At 42.7% G+C, this 16,039-nt stretch overlaps 2 protein-coding genes across 2 annotated transcripts in view; one reads left to right on the forward strand and one right to left on the reverse strand.

The window, feature by feature from the left end:
• The first annotated feature begins 510 nt into the window (after positions 1-510).
• Positions 511-1,251, forward strand: TMEM186 (transmembrane protein 186). Its single transcript, XM_009882906.1, has one exon. It carries the CDS (start codon positions 511-513, stop codon positions 1,249-1,251), a length of 741 nt encoding a protein of 246 aa, XP_009881208.1.
• Positions 1,252-4,833: 3,582 nt separating this feature from the next.
• ABAT (4-aminobutyrate aminotransferase) overlaps positions 4,834-16,039 on the reverse strand; it is a 34,397-nt gene continuing 23,191 nt past the window's right edge. Inside the window, exons 6-15 of the mRNA XM_009882900.1 lie at positions 15,424-15,504; positions 14,817-14,909; positions 14,349-14,411; positions 12,706-12,769; positions 11,843-11,991; positions 10,247-10,384; positions 8,658-8,825; positions 7,791-7,937; positions 6,544-6,655; positions 4,834-5,257 (exon numbers count right to left, since the gene is read on the reverse strand). Of these exons, the coding sequence (XP_009881202.1) occupies positions 5,136-5,257; positions 6,544-6,655; positions 7,791-7,937; positions 8,658-8,825; positions 10,247-10,384; positions 11,843-11,991; positions 12,706-12,769; positions 14,349-14,411; positions 14,817-14,909; positions 15,424-15,504 (1,137 nt within the window). The 3' untranslated portion in view covers positions 4,834-5,135. The remainder of the gene's footprint in view (positions 5,258-6,543; positions 6,656-7,790; positions 7,938-8,657; positions 8,826-10,246; positions 10,385-11,842; positions 11,992-12,705; positions 12,770-14,348; positions 14,412-14,816; positions 14,910-15,423; positions 15,505-16,039) is intronic.

Consider the following 16,039-nt stretch of genomic DNA (forward strand, 5'->3'; position numbering starts at 1 on the left):
GCTGAACGGAGCGCCGTGGCCTGCCGCAGCACGGGGCTGCACACGCGGTACCTTTCTGCCTTTTATGTTCTGTTGTCCTGCACGTGCCTGACGTCCGGTTACTCCTGCTCTCCTCCCGTTTGTCGTGCTTAGTCTGCCTTTTTTGGTTTCCCTGAAATTGTTATTTAAGTGGGTATTTAACGTTTCGCTGATTTGGCTGGCTAGCACCCCAGGTTCTCTTACCCTCTTTGCTTAGAAGCAAGCTCTAGTGCTGGTGTTTTCATTTGGATGTTGTTTAAAAAGGTTACGTTCAGTAAGCTAACTTTGGTATTAGAGATGTTATCAAAAGTATTTTCCCTCTTCACCTGCCGGGAGGGATGTGAGCATGAATACCAGTTTCCTAACGTAACAGCAGCTTTAAGTATCAGGTTCGAATGAACTGGGGCAGGGAGGTTTATGCTAACTGTCCTCAGGTGCCTGAGGAACACATGCTGAGCTAAATGTAATTTGATTATAAAGAAGACTCAAACAATGACCTGTGGGAATATTTCCTTACAGGCCAGGCTCTGCAGAATTAAGACTGAAGTCTGCATACCACCATCTTTTGGGAGATGTCTACAAAACAAGCTCTGGACAAGGTCATGGGAAAAGGAAGATGCTCGCCCACCCTGTTTGCAGTCACAAAACTGGCGAGCTGGTGCTCTTAATTATCTTGGGAGACAGCGAAAGCCATCTGTCTGTCTTTGCCATTCGGCCAATGCTGCTGTGGTCCGACAAAAGGCTGTGGATGAGAAAACAGAAGAGTTCAAACTGGTCTATAGGTTTCCGGGGATTAAGTACTGCAGGGTACTGTCCAGACTGAAGCTGTTACAGACAGCCACCACCGTGGTGGTGCTGCCTCCCATCTGCCACCTCTATCTGCAAGACCAGGTTTCTCAGCATCTCCTCTTGTATACAACTGGCATTGCGCTTTTCGCTGGTGCAATGTTGTATGGTATGAGCTACTTTTTCAGACGAATTATTGGATTAATCTACTTAAATGAAACTGGCCGTACTGTCAAAGTGGCCCACTTGACGTTCTGGGGAAGACGGAACGACATTTACTGTCCCATAGAGACAGTGATGACACTGGATGAAGTTGGAGATAGCAAGGGGGAGCTACTTCTCCAGTTCAAACGGTATAATAGTACAGATATTTTATATTTTACGATTAAGTTTGGCCAGATTGTAGACAGGCAGAGGTTTACTCAAATATTTGGAGAACTCCAGTGATACAGCAGCTAATTTTCAGTGGTTTTCCTTGTTGTGTGTTCATTGTGCTTATTCTTTGGTGAAGTTTAATTAGTTTATCAAACTGACATACTTCTGTCATTTTCCTGTGCAAAGCCTGCTGGTAAGTGTAGAAAGGAGAAATGGTACAATCCACGGGGTTAAATGTCTCTGCAGCTTGTTTAAGGTGTGCGCAGCATCTCTTCTGTGTTGGATACAGTGATGTGCATGGTGCACCGTCACCAGCAGTTGTAAGTCTACGCTGTCCTGCTTGGAAGGTGCAGTAGGAGGCCGAGTCACTGCTGCCGGCCTTGCCTGCTTCAGCTGGCCTCAAAGATTGTTTTGAAACAGAAAGAACTCTTGAAGTGAAATGCAGTAACTCTGCCAGAGGAGCCTCACTTTAAATTCATTGTTTCTTTTAGTGGATTTGAGGTTAACTGGGAAGCCTCTTGAAATTAAAACTTGTCTGAAACATATATGCGATAAACAATGCTGGATGTCAGAGATATGTGCTCATGCATTAATGAAATGGAAGTAACTGGAAAGAGCAGTACACGATGCTGTGTAAGGGGCGTGGGGTCTCTTGGCAAGGTTTTCCAGGATGTGAATGTAACTGGTCAAAACAACGGGGATGCGCTGCAAGACATGTGGTTCAGCTGTAAGGGTAAGTTAAAGACTGGAACAGCATTTCTGGAGCCTCTCATAGAAATTGCTTTGCTGTTGGAATAAAGGGAAAATATAAGCTACGGTGCTGGGAACTACAGGGACAGCCTGGGATCCTTTGTTCGGTTTGGATCCCAGTGACAGCTGAAAACTTGGAACTACTTGTCCTTCTTTGCCTATATTCATGTTTGTGTTTGTTTTGTATGTATGAATGGCATTTAATCAATGCTGTAACACTTGAGTTGCAAAAACTTCAGTAAACATTACCAAAAATTATCTTAGACTATGTGAGTGAAGCGGTCTTCTGTGAAGAGTGTATAGCCTTGGAAACAAGTCATCTGCAACCCTTAATGAGTTTACTGATTAGGGCCTGTCATCAAAGCTCTGTTGCCAAATACCGTTTCCACTCCCTACTCTCCCAGTCTGGGCTTGTTTAAAATGAAAAGAAAAAAGGTAAGGCACCTACAAGCTATACTGAATTAAGGCTAAAAATATGTGTACTTTGTATTCTGTTGAACTTGGAGGGTTGATCACCTCAGTACCTGTGTCTGTGAAGGCCAGTGGGTTTATTCTGTGGAGTTAGTACGATTCCTCCTTTTCCAAACCCAAAACCTTAGTAGGAATGAGGAGCAGGGTTTAAACCTGAGAAAGAATCAAATCTGAGCACTTGTAACAACACAGAACTTTTTTTGAATTATCAGAAGCAAGTTAACTCCTTACATTGCTCTTCTGGCTGTTATTTCACTCGAAACAATGGCAAATAAGCTGACCCTTGTGAATAGAGAAATTTGGAGTGTTCTTTGCCCTCTTTCTTCCTCACGCGTACTGAAATCTGTCTCTTGCTGCATCAGCAGATGCAGGTAAGTAAAACTGCCCTTTAAGTGCACGGGCTAACCCTGACTTACGATTTATTCATGTTGAACTTTTCCTAATGAGGGCTCTATTATTTTAAATTTTGGCCGATAGTGTGTGGTACAGAAGCGTCAAGAGGAATAGAGAAATGTTCCTTGGCTTAAAAACCCTGGCATCAAAATACAGCGGACTGTATGCATACAGCATGTTTTGTGGAGGCTTATCTTCACAAGAATATATTTAATACACACTAATGATTCAGTTTAGGTGTGTACAGGTGTAAAATAAAAAGCCCCAGAGAAGTTCAATTATAAATATTTTATTTAAGAATACTGATTACACGAGATGTAATTTTTTATGAGTCTGTGTCCAGTTACTAGTTACACCATGAAGTGTAGTTCAGTATTTGTTTAAACATTTATTTGGCACTGTCCACAGTATGCTGTAAACAATATTAATTTTATATGCTTCAGCTGCAGTGCTTCCTATGTATTCTCTAACATGATTTCATCAACATGTTGTACACCATTATACAGTTACTGAGTGTCAGTAAAAATTATAAAAACACCTAGAGTATTCATAATAAAAGAGAAGATGTGGTAAGACTTCAAATTACTGGACCTTTGCTTCTGTAAAAGTACAAGACTTGCTAGAGACATTTACTAAAACTACTGCACTGATATGTTGAACAAACTAATTCCAAAATGCTGTCAAATACAGTTCTTGGTCTGACTTGCCTCTTGCTGATAATACGCTTACAAGGACAGCGATGACAGTGAGGGTTTGCTGAACACCAGTTCACCAGTCCTTCCCCCAGATTTCTACAAACTCCGCTCAAAAACCTGCTCGGGTTCTGACCAGCTGGTACCAGAGTTCTGGTTTCTGCAGAGAGGTTTACAGAAATCCCATTATTTTTAAGTGAGCAGAAGTGAGTGTGTTTCAGTTTCCCGATACCAGCACTCAGAAATTAAAATGGGAAAAACCGTGATTAACACTTCTCAAAGCAGGTAAGAAACCTTTCACATTTTGGTAGCTGTATTAAATATGTCAATCTTTTAACTGCTCTTTCATTATATACTTAAAAATTGTGGTCAAATCCTAATATGGCAACTGTAAAGTCCACTGTGGTCCCTGTTTTTTGGTGCAGAACCGAAAGTTAAACTCGTAAGCAAAATCCAGGTGCTTGGTAGCCAAGAAAAAAAAAAAAAGGCACCAGACCTAGTTCGGGTCAGCCTTGAGCAAACAGCAAAGAGGTGCCCAAAACAATTCTCTGAAGAGAAACACATCAGTGACCTGTTGACACTTCTTGATCCTGAGCTTTCTAGAAGCTCTCTGAAGTTATCAATGACTTAGAATTCACTACTAGAACAAAAATAGAATTACTTTGCATTATAAATGTGCAATTAGGCCTTCACTGTAGTGGCTCTGATGTCAGGCAATGGCTAAAGTCAAGCAATTCTGCTGTAATTTTACCAAATACCTCAAGTATTCATGTAGAACTTTTGTAATAGATAAATTTAATGGCTTCTTTGTATTATGGGCAAACGGTAAAATAGTCTCAAAATCATTCTAGACAGCTGGCAGAGGTGGAAATAATGTGCTTCACGATTCTCTAAGCTTTGTCAGTTTACATAGTTTAGGGTATGGTTTTCTCTGTACAAGTCTGATTGTAAGAGAAATTTTAAAATCCAGGATGAGGAAAAAAGTACACGTCCTTCAGTTCCACTTACAGCGCTGCACGTGTGGCTGAGTGCATGAGTGCCTCTGAAGCAGTATGTGCAGGCTGAAGGGTGGGCACAGAGGAGCTGATGGCATCCTGATCCAGTGGCAGACGACTGTATTCAGGGGATAAAAGCTGGAAATTGTTCTGTAAAATACTGTGCTTGGCAGTGCTGGAAAGCAGAGCTTTCCTTGAAACACCTATTTTATTCCAGCTGCCACGAGGGAATGGCACTGTCTGTATGGCAGGCACATGGCGCTAAGCGTTGTGCCGCACTTGCTGCTGCTTCTGGGCGCAAGAGCAAATCTACTGGGTTTACCTGTGAAAGTGGACTCTACCAGGTCGTATTTAGACAATCAAAGAGTCAGGGCCATGAGCATAGAGAGGGCTCTGCAATGAACATGACCCAAGCCAGAAGACAGAGGGCCACAGCTTCTACAAATGCACAGTGTGGGACAGCTGTGAGTACCTGCTGGTGACCAGTACCAATGCTCTGCCTGGGTTGAGTTTGCATGGAGCAGCTTGCCTTGGGCAGGATTACAGACAGAACAAACCTCAGTTTATGACTTTACACTTATCTTGTGAGTAAAGAAGACATGAATTAATGCAAACTAATTTCATAATCAGCTGTTTGGTGCGAGGGAACTGCTTTTTACTTGAAGTTTGCTAAGATGTCACTGAAAATGTTCAGAAAGAGGTGCGCATGATGATCCTTGAAGATCAGCGTTGGACGAAAACGAATCGATCTGTCGCCGCAGCCTCCCAGCATGACACCTAAAACAAGAACAGAATAGGTCTTCTAGTCATTTCTGTATCTTTGCCAAATGTCCAGAAAAGGCAGGTCTCCGAATGAGGCTTGCCTCACTGTGCAGGGCCAGTGGAAGCGCCCCAAATCCCTGCTAACCACACAATGATCAGCACGTACTCAGTGCTGCAAAGGGGCCTCAAGCTTTGGGGCAACACAGAAGAACACTGCGGGTGCCTGTAGCTGGTCTGGAAAACACTTGGAACGCTGGGACTAATCCCAGCATCAGTGGAAGACTCCATCCAGCGAAGAGCTCAAAACAGCATCTGAGCCTTCAAAGCTGCAACACTCCACTGGTTAAGGACCTCAATCCCAGAACAAGACACAGTAGGTTTCTTTGCAATTTTGTTTTTAAACCACTTCATTTTAAATTACAGAAAGTTAAAATATCTGGCAAAAAAAAGCTGGCAAACTCCTTCCTGCAGTACTTTAAATGGATGGGGTTTTTTTTAACCCCTAAATCAATTAATTCTTCAGAATGTTTGGGCAATGAAAATCCGCACCGTTGAGCTGAGCTCACCTTGCCTCTAAGCAGAGCTTTGGCTTCCCTCCCTGCTGGCTTAGGTTCCAAGAACAAAAAATACCATACCCATGTCTTTCACGGTCTAAAATTTTGGTTTCACAATAGTTTAGATGCATCAAGCCTGCTTCTTTCAAGAGATGGGAGTAACAGCAAAAACTTGACAGCACAAACACTGGGCGCCCACAGTTAAATTCAAAGAGAACGTTAGGCTGCAGAGCACCAGGTTCCCCTCCTGGTGCTTGGGCTTGTCTGCGGCTGGGCCAGAGTTCTGTGGTACAAGAGGGCTGTGGTTGTAGATCTGTGCCCCTTTTAGACAACTTGTTGTATTTCATTATTAGGTATTCCACAAAATTCATAGTTTTTCTCCCTGTGTTTTCCTGAGTGACAGTTACATTAACTTTCTTCTAATTTTCCCGGTCTGTCTCTAGAAGTAAGCCATGCCTACGTGCACCTAAGGTCACTGCAGAGGAACAGGAAAGTGATGTCACAAAACCCGATGCCCTACATAGATCTCTTCCAGTAACATTAGACCTATAGAAAAGGGTAAACATGCAAACCATGCAACAGGGGTCTGATGTCTGAAAATACAAGTATTTCCAGGAGAGTCTAAATACAGCTTTGTTCATAGTTTCAGTTCTGTTCTCTGATGCTGTGGTATACACATACCATACGAAAAAGGAAAATTTAATGCATTACATGCGCTACTGTTTGTCATTTGAAGCTAATTCTTACCTTTGTTTCTGGCTATTGTAATTAACTTGTTTCTAGTTGCATCATTTGGAGTGTCAAACGAGCAGAACGTACCTCTTCCTCTCACTCTGCTGATAAGATGGGGGTAACGAGCCTGCAAAGAGAGGTGAGGCTGTGCACACAGCAGCTGCTGCCACAGAGGGCACCTGGCGGCAAGCTCTGCTCTGCTCTGCCAGGCGTTCTGCCACACGGAAACCCCGCTGCCTCCTCCGCTCTGGCGGAGCGGAGCTGCTGCAGAGGCCGGTTTCTCACAGAGCCTGCCGTCCTGTTCAGCCCTTTCTGACAACCGCAGAGCCCCACAGCAGGCAGATTCTCTCCTCAAAGGCCGAGCAGGCAGTGAGGATGAATTTGCACCCCTGAGCTGGGCCGAGTAAAATCTTACCTGGAGCCTCCTGAAGTGCGCGTAAAGCACCTTGCCTCTAAAATGCACCCCAGGAAAACCTGAGCGTAAATAATCTGGAATGGGGCTAGAAACCAGCTCATTCTTACACTGCGCTAAGATGCTTGCTCGTATGATCTGCTTCCACTTACCAGCAACTACAATCCTCACCTTTTACAAAGTAACCTTTTTTGGCACTAGTTGTACTCTGGCCCTCCAAACTATGAAGATTATAATTTTTTGTGTTCTCCTGCCTCCTTCGCCTTCAAGTTGTGGAGACAGCAGAGACTCTATTTGGGCTTATCCTGCGCTACCAGTGCACAAAGTGCCATTTCAGAGCATCTGCAAGCCTGCCCCTAAATGCCAGGCTGATTCTCCTTCTCATGTGGAGCTCCGTAGGGGAAGCTGTGAAGGAATTTCCCTTAGTCAAGGGAGGGAAGGCTACAATTTTCTTATTTCAACAGCTCAGTGGAATTGTAACAAAATATAAAGGCACTTTCTTTTAAAAAGAACTTCAGGGACAATGAAATGCTAGCTGCTTGTGATAACGGGGACTTCTAGCAAAATAATTTAACTGGCTGTAGTTCATACCTTCAGATATATTTGGGGTCACCCTTTATTTTGGATTAAGCTATATAAAACCAGCATCCTTAAGTCAGTAAAAGAACATTTACTTCAATTCAAAATGGGATAGAGTTATTCAGGCTTGCATTGAAGTACCTAAACCAGCAAGTTATGATTATTGGTCTAGTTCCCAGCTGGAGTTCCGCAGTCCAAGCGTTTAGACTGGATTAAGTCAGATCCTACCTGATCAGCAAACTTCTGATCTATAATCCTTCCAGATGTTTACCTGTAAATCCAGCAGCCCCGTCAGTAGTGCTTTCCCAGCGTGGGTTGCATTGTTTAGAAGGTCTTCTTGTTTAATAACCTTAATGACTTCAGCAAGCATAAGGTTCTTAGATGGATCTCCAAGCCAGGTGTTAAAAATCCGATAGGGCTTGGGAAAAAGCGGGGAGAGAGTTGTGGAACATGTTAGCAGGCAAATCACTATAATAAAGAAGAGTAAGCCATCAAATGGATAATGCAAACATCTGGTGTGTGAAAAAGCATGCACTAATCTCACCACCCCCTTTTTTTTAGTTGCAAGGAAATAGAGCTGCCCTGCGGAACAGAAACAAAGGGCAGCTACTTTATGCTACACATTTCATGCATTCTGTTGTGCTGCTCTGACATCTCACTGAAACATGGCTATAGATGACACAGAAATCAGCTTCATCTATAGGGTTTGACATTCAAGCTTTTATGTTTTCCCCCTTTTTTTTTTTTTATTTATTACATCTCAAATGTCACTAATGCAAAGAACTCTTGCTGACAGAACCCCTAATGCTGATGTACAAGCTCTGAAAATACCACGTTGCCCCATGGAAAAAGGTGTCAGTTTGTGGTTGGATTTTGTACTGAAGGTTAGCTCATTAGGCAAAACTCAGTTCTCCACTCCCACCACCTTTATGACCTTTGTGATCAACAGCAACTGGAATAAAAGTGAAGAAGTGATGACAACTTTTGTGTCAGCACAAAGCAAGTATCTATGAAATCGCAGCTCCACCCAGCTAAGCCAGCATTACTGAAGGAAAGCCTGTCTCTTCCATGGACACTACAGTCACTCGTGAATGGCCCCCCAACGAGCACAAAGTCCAAGTTTCATTGAAAATCTTACAGCATTTGGCCTGAACTCCTCTTTGTGGAAAAATCCTCCTGTCATCATCTTCTTACTGAATGTTACCACATCAGCCGGGTCATCCAGGCCCCAGTGCTCATGTGCCCAGAATTTTCCTGTGCAGCCACCTCCCGTCTGCACCTCATCCACCAAGAACGCACAGCCGTGCTGCGGAGACAGGTGTAAAGAACAGGGAATGTGAGTCCGCATTTCCAAAACAAAAATCCGTTCCTTAAGACAGGTGTAAAGAACAGGGAATGCATTTCCAAAACAAAAATCCGTTCCTTAGTAAACAGACAAATGCAAACCAGTTACATGCAACATCCCTCCTTCCTCTCCCTTCACCGCTCCCAATCTCCCCTCCTCAACCCCACACTAATGCTACACACTGTGCACTGGATTTCAGTTAAAAATTCAGCTATTTTTTTAGAAAGGCAGTAGAAACATTTTCTACCTAAATTCACAAAGTACAGGTTTTTATGTAATCTATGCATTTTTTTATATAGTCTTGAACATTTCTAGAGGATATCTGAAAACATCTGGGAGGAGCCTGGGTGGCATTTTCAAAGCCTCTGAGAGAAGCAGAATGCAATTTTTAGGAGTTTCGGTTTTTTTAAATATAAAATCTCTGCCTCCAGTCTGAGTCAGGCACGTGTGGCCCAACAGCAATAGCAGCAGCACGATCTGTTCAGTCTGGGGGCATAAAATGCTCCCGAAGAGCTGCCCTTTCAGACCAGTCTGCTGAGAGAGCTACTTATTGTAGATGGCAATGTGGGTTTTTTCTATGCGAAGGACTATTTTTTTGAAACTTTGGGACAGGGAGATCAAGCTATATCATGATAAACCAACTGGTAAGTACTTTTAGCAGCATCTTGTTTTACACAACACAAACCTTTTCATTTCACCTTATTTACTATATCCCCCTGGCACGAGCAGCTGTTAACAATGGGAAAAGCTGCTGCTTCTCATGGCAGAACAGAATTTTCCAAATGCTTTTCTCTGTAAGCATACAAGTGTTTTAAGGGTGCAAAAAGCATGGAGTAGGTCTTATTGAGGGTCATAACTTCCAAACAGGTAACTGCATGTTCCAAGTATCAAGATATACATCCTTTTCATTGTTTTATTGGAACATCAGCACTTACGATGGTTGGACTCAATATGTGTTTCAGCTTTTTTTGCAATTAAAAACAAGTAGTCAACAAAAAATTACCCTTTTCCAAACCTGCCTCTTCTGATTGATTGAACCCCCTCAACAAATTGGCATTATCATTTAAAGAACAATACCACGAAATCCATAGTTAATGAATCAGAGTAATTTCTCTCTCACTTAGACATTGGATGAACATTTATTGGACTGAGGAAACCACTGGGTGTGCATCAAACGGAAGAGAAAACCCTGTGCTGCCAAGGGGTTGCGTGTGTCTGAGTACAGGCACTGAACGACCCCAGGTGCTGCTCAGGAGACAGGTGAAGCTCTCACAGTGGCTGGGGCAGGGGTGGCCTCTGGAGACAACAAGAAGTATTTGCATGTTTAGCTACCCCTGAATGACCAGTGAAATGTGCCATTACCTTTCTGGCATTATGATTACCTTTCTGGCAATATCTCGTAGCTTTCTGAAGAAGTCATCTGAAGCGTGATTGTCCCCACCCTCTGACTGTATCGGTTCTACAATGATTCCAGCCACAATCTTCTTCTTTTTCCTGTACTTTACAATCAGGTCTTCCACCTGTAAACCAAACACTTATGCTACGCTCTGCTTTCAGGACATTTGTACTTTTCCTCCCAGAAAGACTAAATCTCAGTAACAGAACCTCAACGTTCCATAGACATTCCTGGCTGTGAAGCTGTCGGGAAGTGTAAGGAATAGCGCTTAAGTTTAAATCATATCCTAACCACATTGTAACTAGTTGCACATTTACCTACAAGGGTACGAAAGCTCTCGCAAATTTCAGCTGGAAGTATGGTGGAAACCACTGTAGCTTGCTGTCATCAACAAAACTCAGCTAAGGTATTAAAGAAGCTAATCGGGTAAATTTGCTTTTTCTAGTCACTCACTTCAGATACTTTAAAATTAATCAGATTAAATAGTGCAGAAATCCTATTGCTGATAAGGGGCTTATAGAGAAGTTTTAATTAACCTTGTAGTGCTAGTTGCTGCAATTAGGAGTGTCGTTTGTACTACATTTGAAATACCACTTACAGCTTTCAGGGCCCACAACCCGTGTAGGCTGTGTAAAGCGATGGTTTCCGAAGGCTGCCAGTAAGCCAATCTGCAGACTTTCAAAGAATGTGTTCGGCTTTTTCTTTTGTGTTTTTTTGTTGTTGTTGTTTTTTGTTTGGGGTTTTTTTGTTTGTTTTTAAATAATGGCTTCAAGTCTGTGGATTGACTTTTTGCATCATAATTCCCCCCACACCCCCCAAGCTATTGCGGAGCAAACACAGGGACGCCATTTTCTATGCTTTCTGTTTCCTCTGAAGTTAGGCAGGTTCAAATAAGAAGTCTCTTTGATCCAGCTCTGCAGCCACCCAGCGCTCTGCTGCGCTCCCTTCTGCACACCGCAGCCCCCTCCTCTGTTGTGGTGCTCCAGACTGTGCACCATTCCCGTTCCAGCCACAGGGCACAGCGCCTCGCTGCCCACCACCGCCTCTCAAGGGACAGATCCCGGATCCCAGGGAGCCCAACAAGGAATCCCAATGGTTCTGGTACCGGGAGACAGTTTGCTTCCCGCAGGCTCTGCTCTGCCCACCCTTCCCTTCTCCCAGGCTAGGGAAGGCACAAAGGGAAGGATCAGAGCTTTATGCCAGAAGGCTACCACCCAAAAGCTGAAAAACCTGAAATATTGTCACAGGTTCTCTTTGCAGAGCATTAGACACATTGCGGTCCTCTTAGTCCATGTCCCTTCGCAAGATCCAGCAGACAGGATCACTGTGATACAACAAACTTCTCCTGCATGTGAAATTTCACTTTGGTATGACTCATGCAGACCTCTGCAATGCACATAAGCCGGCTGTTCGTCTGAAAGGCAGGGACAAACTTCGGACTGTAAACAACGGTGAATGCTGTTTTAATCACATGCTGTTCCAAACCCTGAAAACGTTCTTTTAGTGAAAAGCAGCTAATCCTACTAACACTATTCATTATTTCAAAACAAAAACAACAGAAAGCTGCCAGTGAATTTTTTACCTCCTCTAAACAACGGGCTTCTTCCTGTTGATTTTCTTTCACAAAGTCTTCCAGAGGATACTTTAGCCTTGGAAATGGAGCAATAGGCCAGTCCAGCGATGGAATGTCCAATTTGTGAATTGCTTTAGAGTGAGTCGCAGCTAAGCAACCTAAACCCAGCAAAGCAAAAATTAAAATAATACCTAACTGGGAACAATACAGGAGAAAAGCTACCAAGAGATGAAAAATTGCCTGACACCAGGACTGTAGAATTCTCTCAATTGCTCTATATTTTTACTTTTTTTTTTTTTCTGAAGTACTGAGTAACTGGATTTAGTCAAGCTCAAGTGTATTGCTCTAGATTTTAAGCCCCAGTCTCCACATGTGCTGCTCCAGAAGAAAAGGAGAACCTCTGTCAACCTGAACAGGTTGCTCAGATGAGATGGGTTTCACCTGTCCAAGGACAACTGGTCACAAAGCTCAGAATTACAGCACTCTTGGGTAACACATTTAGAACATGGATTGAGCCAATATAAAATGGTAACAGTGAGTGACATCTTGCTGTATATTGTGGCAATTTTACCCCAGGAGTTAGATTTTTACTAGCATAGACAGGAAACCTTGGATTCACAATGAAAATAAGGGACCGTCTGAAAATAAATTTTCAATAGTTATAAAATTAATTTCTGCTGTCACTCAAGTATTCTGTTTCAGTACCGGTGGGGCTTCCAAAGCAAACCTTCAATAAACCTACAGCTTCTCGACTGGTACTGTTTGCCTAAGGAAAAAAACAACTTTTCAGAAACGCCAGTGAGATGAGAGGTTACTGCAGCGGCTGCGAGGAGGCGAAGGAAGGGAGGTGTTGCCGGCAGGGCTTTGCTTACCCAGGGTCCTTCCGTGGAAGCCGCCCATGAAGGAGAGCATGGCGTAGTCGGGGCAGCCGGGGGGCTGCAAGCAGAGCAGAGAGGCGGCAGTCAGCGTGTGGTGCTGCTGGCAGGCAGCACTTCAACCAGCCCAAATTGTTGTATTTACCCATTTCAACACATACATTTGTCCTCCCCTAAAAAATGCCTGACCTCCTAAAATACATCATTAATACTAATGGATAGGTGGCAATTTACACTGTATCGTAATATCGCTTCACACATGAGCTCACACAAAGGCTCAATACTCATTACAACCTGCCCCTTTTTGTATAAACTACGAGCACATGTGTCCGGGGTGGCCGTGCCCAGCTGCGGCATCGGGGGCTCTGCCAGGAGAGGCCGGGGCTGCCCCGCGCCAGACACCCCGTGCAGTCATGGTGACTTGCTGTACCAAGAATGAGAAGGAACCATGACAAAAGACACGCAAACTGTATACTATCTGGAATTTAATAAAAGGATTGGGCTGATCCCCTGCGCCGTCTAAAAATACAAATTCTCTTTCTTTATGCCTCTCTTATCCTGCAAGTGAGAGCATTGTCACCACTTACACACTCCGTTTACACCTTTAGTTTTGTACCCCAATACTCAGCAACAGGGCCAAGGCTCCAATGTCTGTAACTGGAGGTTGGGGTATCTCCCCCCAAAAGGGCGATGGAGTTGCCCTCTCAAATCCATCCCCTCCCCCAACTGTAAAGAGAACTCAGACAATTAACTCAAAGAGGAACACTAATGTTTAGACAGCTAAACTTGGACAAAAAGTGATCACTAGTTTTACAAGTCTTGGGTCATCTTATAAAATTCTTATTCCTTCAGGTCATGATGTGCCATCCTCTTATTTGTACTGGCACAGCCATCTGTCTGACCATGCTGTAAGCAACATCATGGAACTTAAAAAATAATTACGAAGACAAACAAAACGGAAATCCCCTAAGAGAACCCTCCTCATTTTTGAAGCCAAATGAGTTCCCTAATCCCATGTGAATGAACTGAATGCTCATCACTACAGAAGCGCCAAAGATGAGGCCGGGACCAGCAGGTTATTCAGTTCTAACGTGTTTATCTCAAAGAACAGATTAAATCCTCTGTTTTCTGCTATTGTTGCATGTTAAGATTTGAGACTGGCAAGAGCGAGACCACCTCGGTTGAAGGTGAATATGGCTTCAGAGGTTTATCAGCTGCATCTCAACTTCCTCATCCTGCCTGTTGTTAACATTTAGTCAGTCAAATTTTAACCAACCCCTTGATCAGTTGTAAGCCATAATATCACTTCCAATAAAAAAAATCAGAACATCTGTTATCATTTGTAAACTTTTGCATGTATTAATGATCTCCACAGACCCATCCATCACATGGGCCCCTCTTTAGCAAATAATGTGTCATTAAAAAAGGGAGATCTTCCCAAGATTCACAACTGGGAAGGATGCAGAATACAAACAGCAGGTCTTGATATTTGTTGGGAGCAGTTTGTGTTTCACCATTTCCTAATTTTACCAAACCAAGATTCCACTTCAGAGAGAGTAAAGCCAATTTTTCCTCTCAAGCTTCCCTTATAAACCCAAGCCAATGGTACCTCTGTAGGTGTTGTAACGAACAAATGTTACCTGGTTAATCATGCAAGATTCCAGTTCCTCTTTTGTGACATTATTATGACCCCTCTCCTTGTTCTGAAAAAAAACCCAAAAATAAAAACAACCAAAACCACCACCAATAAATCCAACAGAGAGTTTTCCTTTAGTTGCAACCAATGCATTTTTGGCTGAAACACAGATTAGTAATGCTGATATTCCAAGCTACAGCCAATGGAGACACCGACTGTGGCTCTTACACAGTGACTGCAATCTGTATTTTCTTTATGTCCTTTTTTTCATCATTTCTAAAGTTGTCAATATAAAGTGAAAGCTTAGACAAAGACTTTTAAATACAGATTTTATACTCAGTTGAATATAAATAACATCATGAACAAGACAACCTCCAAGCCTTACTTTGTTTTACAGCAACAGTTCTGATGATGAATAAATACTCATTTCTTCATCTAAACCTACAAAAAAAAATCTTAACATTTTACTTACTCTGTACCACATAAATATTGCCTTAAAGGCGTTTTCGTTAGAGCAGGATCCGCAAGACATGGTGATCACCTGTGGCAGGCCCTTAGGAGCCACCTGTCAATGAAGAGAGGAAATTACTCCAAAATATTAAGCACCAATACAGTGCAAAGTGATGATAACACTGATCAGCCCTTAACATCAGGAGCTTAAGCATAACGGGAGACCAACTGTGCCTACGATGAGAAAAGCCAATTTCAACTGCAGCTGAGACGGCCTGACTCAGTTTCAGGCCCAAGGATCTTCAAATGTAAATGAAGACAAACAGAAGCCACTTATTCTACTATCTCTTATGAAAACACAGTGAACAGAAGTTTGTGAAAATGTGTTTTCTCATCAATTCTTGAATCCAGAATGAAAGAGGCAGTATCTGTGCAGAGCAGACACGTCACCCTCTCACATTCAGCTGTCAAGTCAGGCACAAAGGTTCGATCTCATTACTTGCAGTGGGAAGGCAGGTGGACAAACAGCCAATCTGTGCTGTTCCCTATTAAAATCCATAATATCCCTCGATGTGCCCCTCTCCCTAAACACAGAACATGGTCACTCATCACTGCTATCTCAAACTTACTGATAACAAAGATTCTTTCAGTCTTTCTGCAAAGTTCTCTGGAGGTAAAATCCCTAGGGCAGGTCTGTTGATAAAAGTGCTCTACAAAGACAAAGGAAGAGAAATTGTTAGGTTTTACAATTACATGAAAAATATCATGTTCATATCAAGGCAGTTACATTTTATTCTAATTACAAATACAAGTCAGAAATTTGTAGTCATGGCACAAGGAGCTTTAAAACCAGGGAATAATATTCATGTTTTAGACTATGTTTTTCTGTCTAATCCTTAATACTTTGTTCTTGCAGGACACCTTAGAAAAGGGGCATGCCAATATTGACATTTTCTCTTCAATATTGCCATTTTAGTTGCTCAATCTCAATTTTCCTTAAACACACAAAATACACTTTAAAATCTTAATTACTTGCCTTCAGTTTGAGTAGCTAAATCTAAATTCAATTTGGATAACAGTGCTTTCTTCCTTACCAAGCTTCAAGAAAGACCATTTCAGAACGCTGTGGTTATAAACATCCTCCAGATACCATTACAATGGGATCTGGAGGAAGAAGGCAAAGGCACACCTAAAGGACAGGGGCTACATCTGAGAAAGATAACACACACGCAAGGATCAGCAAGA

This window comes from Charadrius vociferus, unplaced genomic scaffold (assembly GCF_000708025.1).
Source record: "Charadrius vociferus isolate BGI_N301 unplaced genomic scaffold, ASM70802v2 scaffold74, whole genome shotgun sequence".
NCBI classification, from domain to species: Eukaryota; Metazoa; Chordata; class Aves; order Charadriiformes; family Charadriidae; genus Charadrius; species Charadrius vociferus.

Coding starts and splice junctions, on each gene's coding strand:
- TMEM186 (XM_009882906.1), top strand. CDS start 511: ATGACCTGTGGGAATATTTCCTTACAGGCCAGGCTCTGCAGAATTAAG.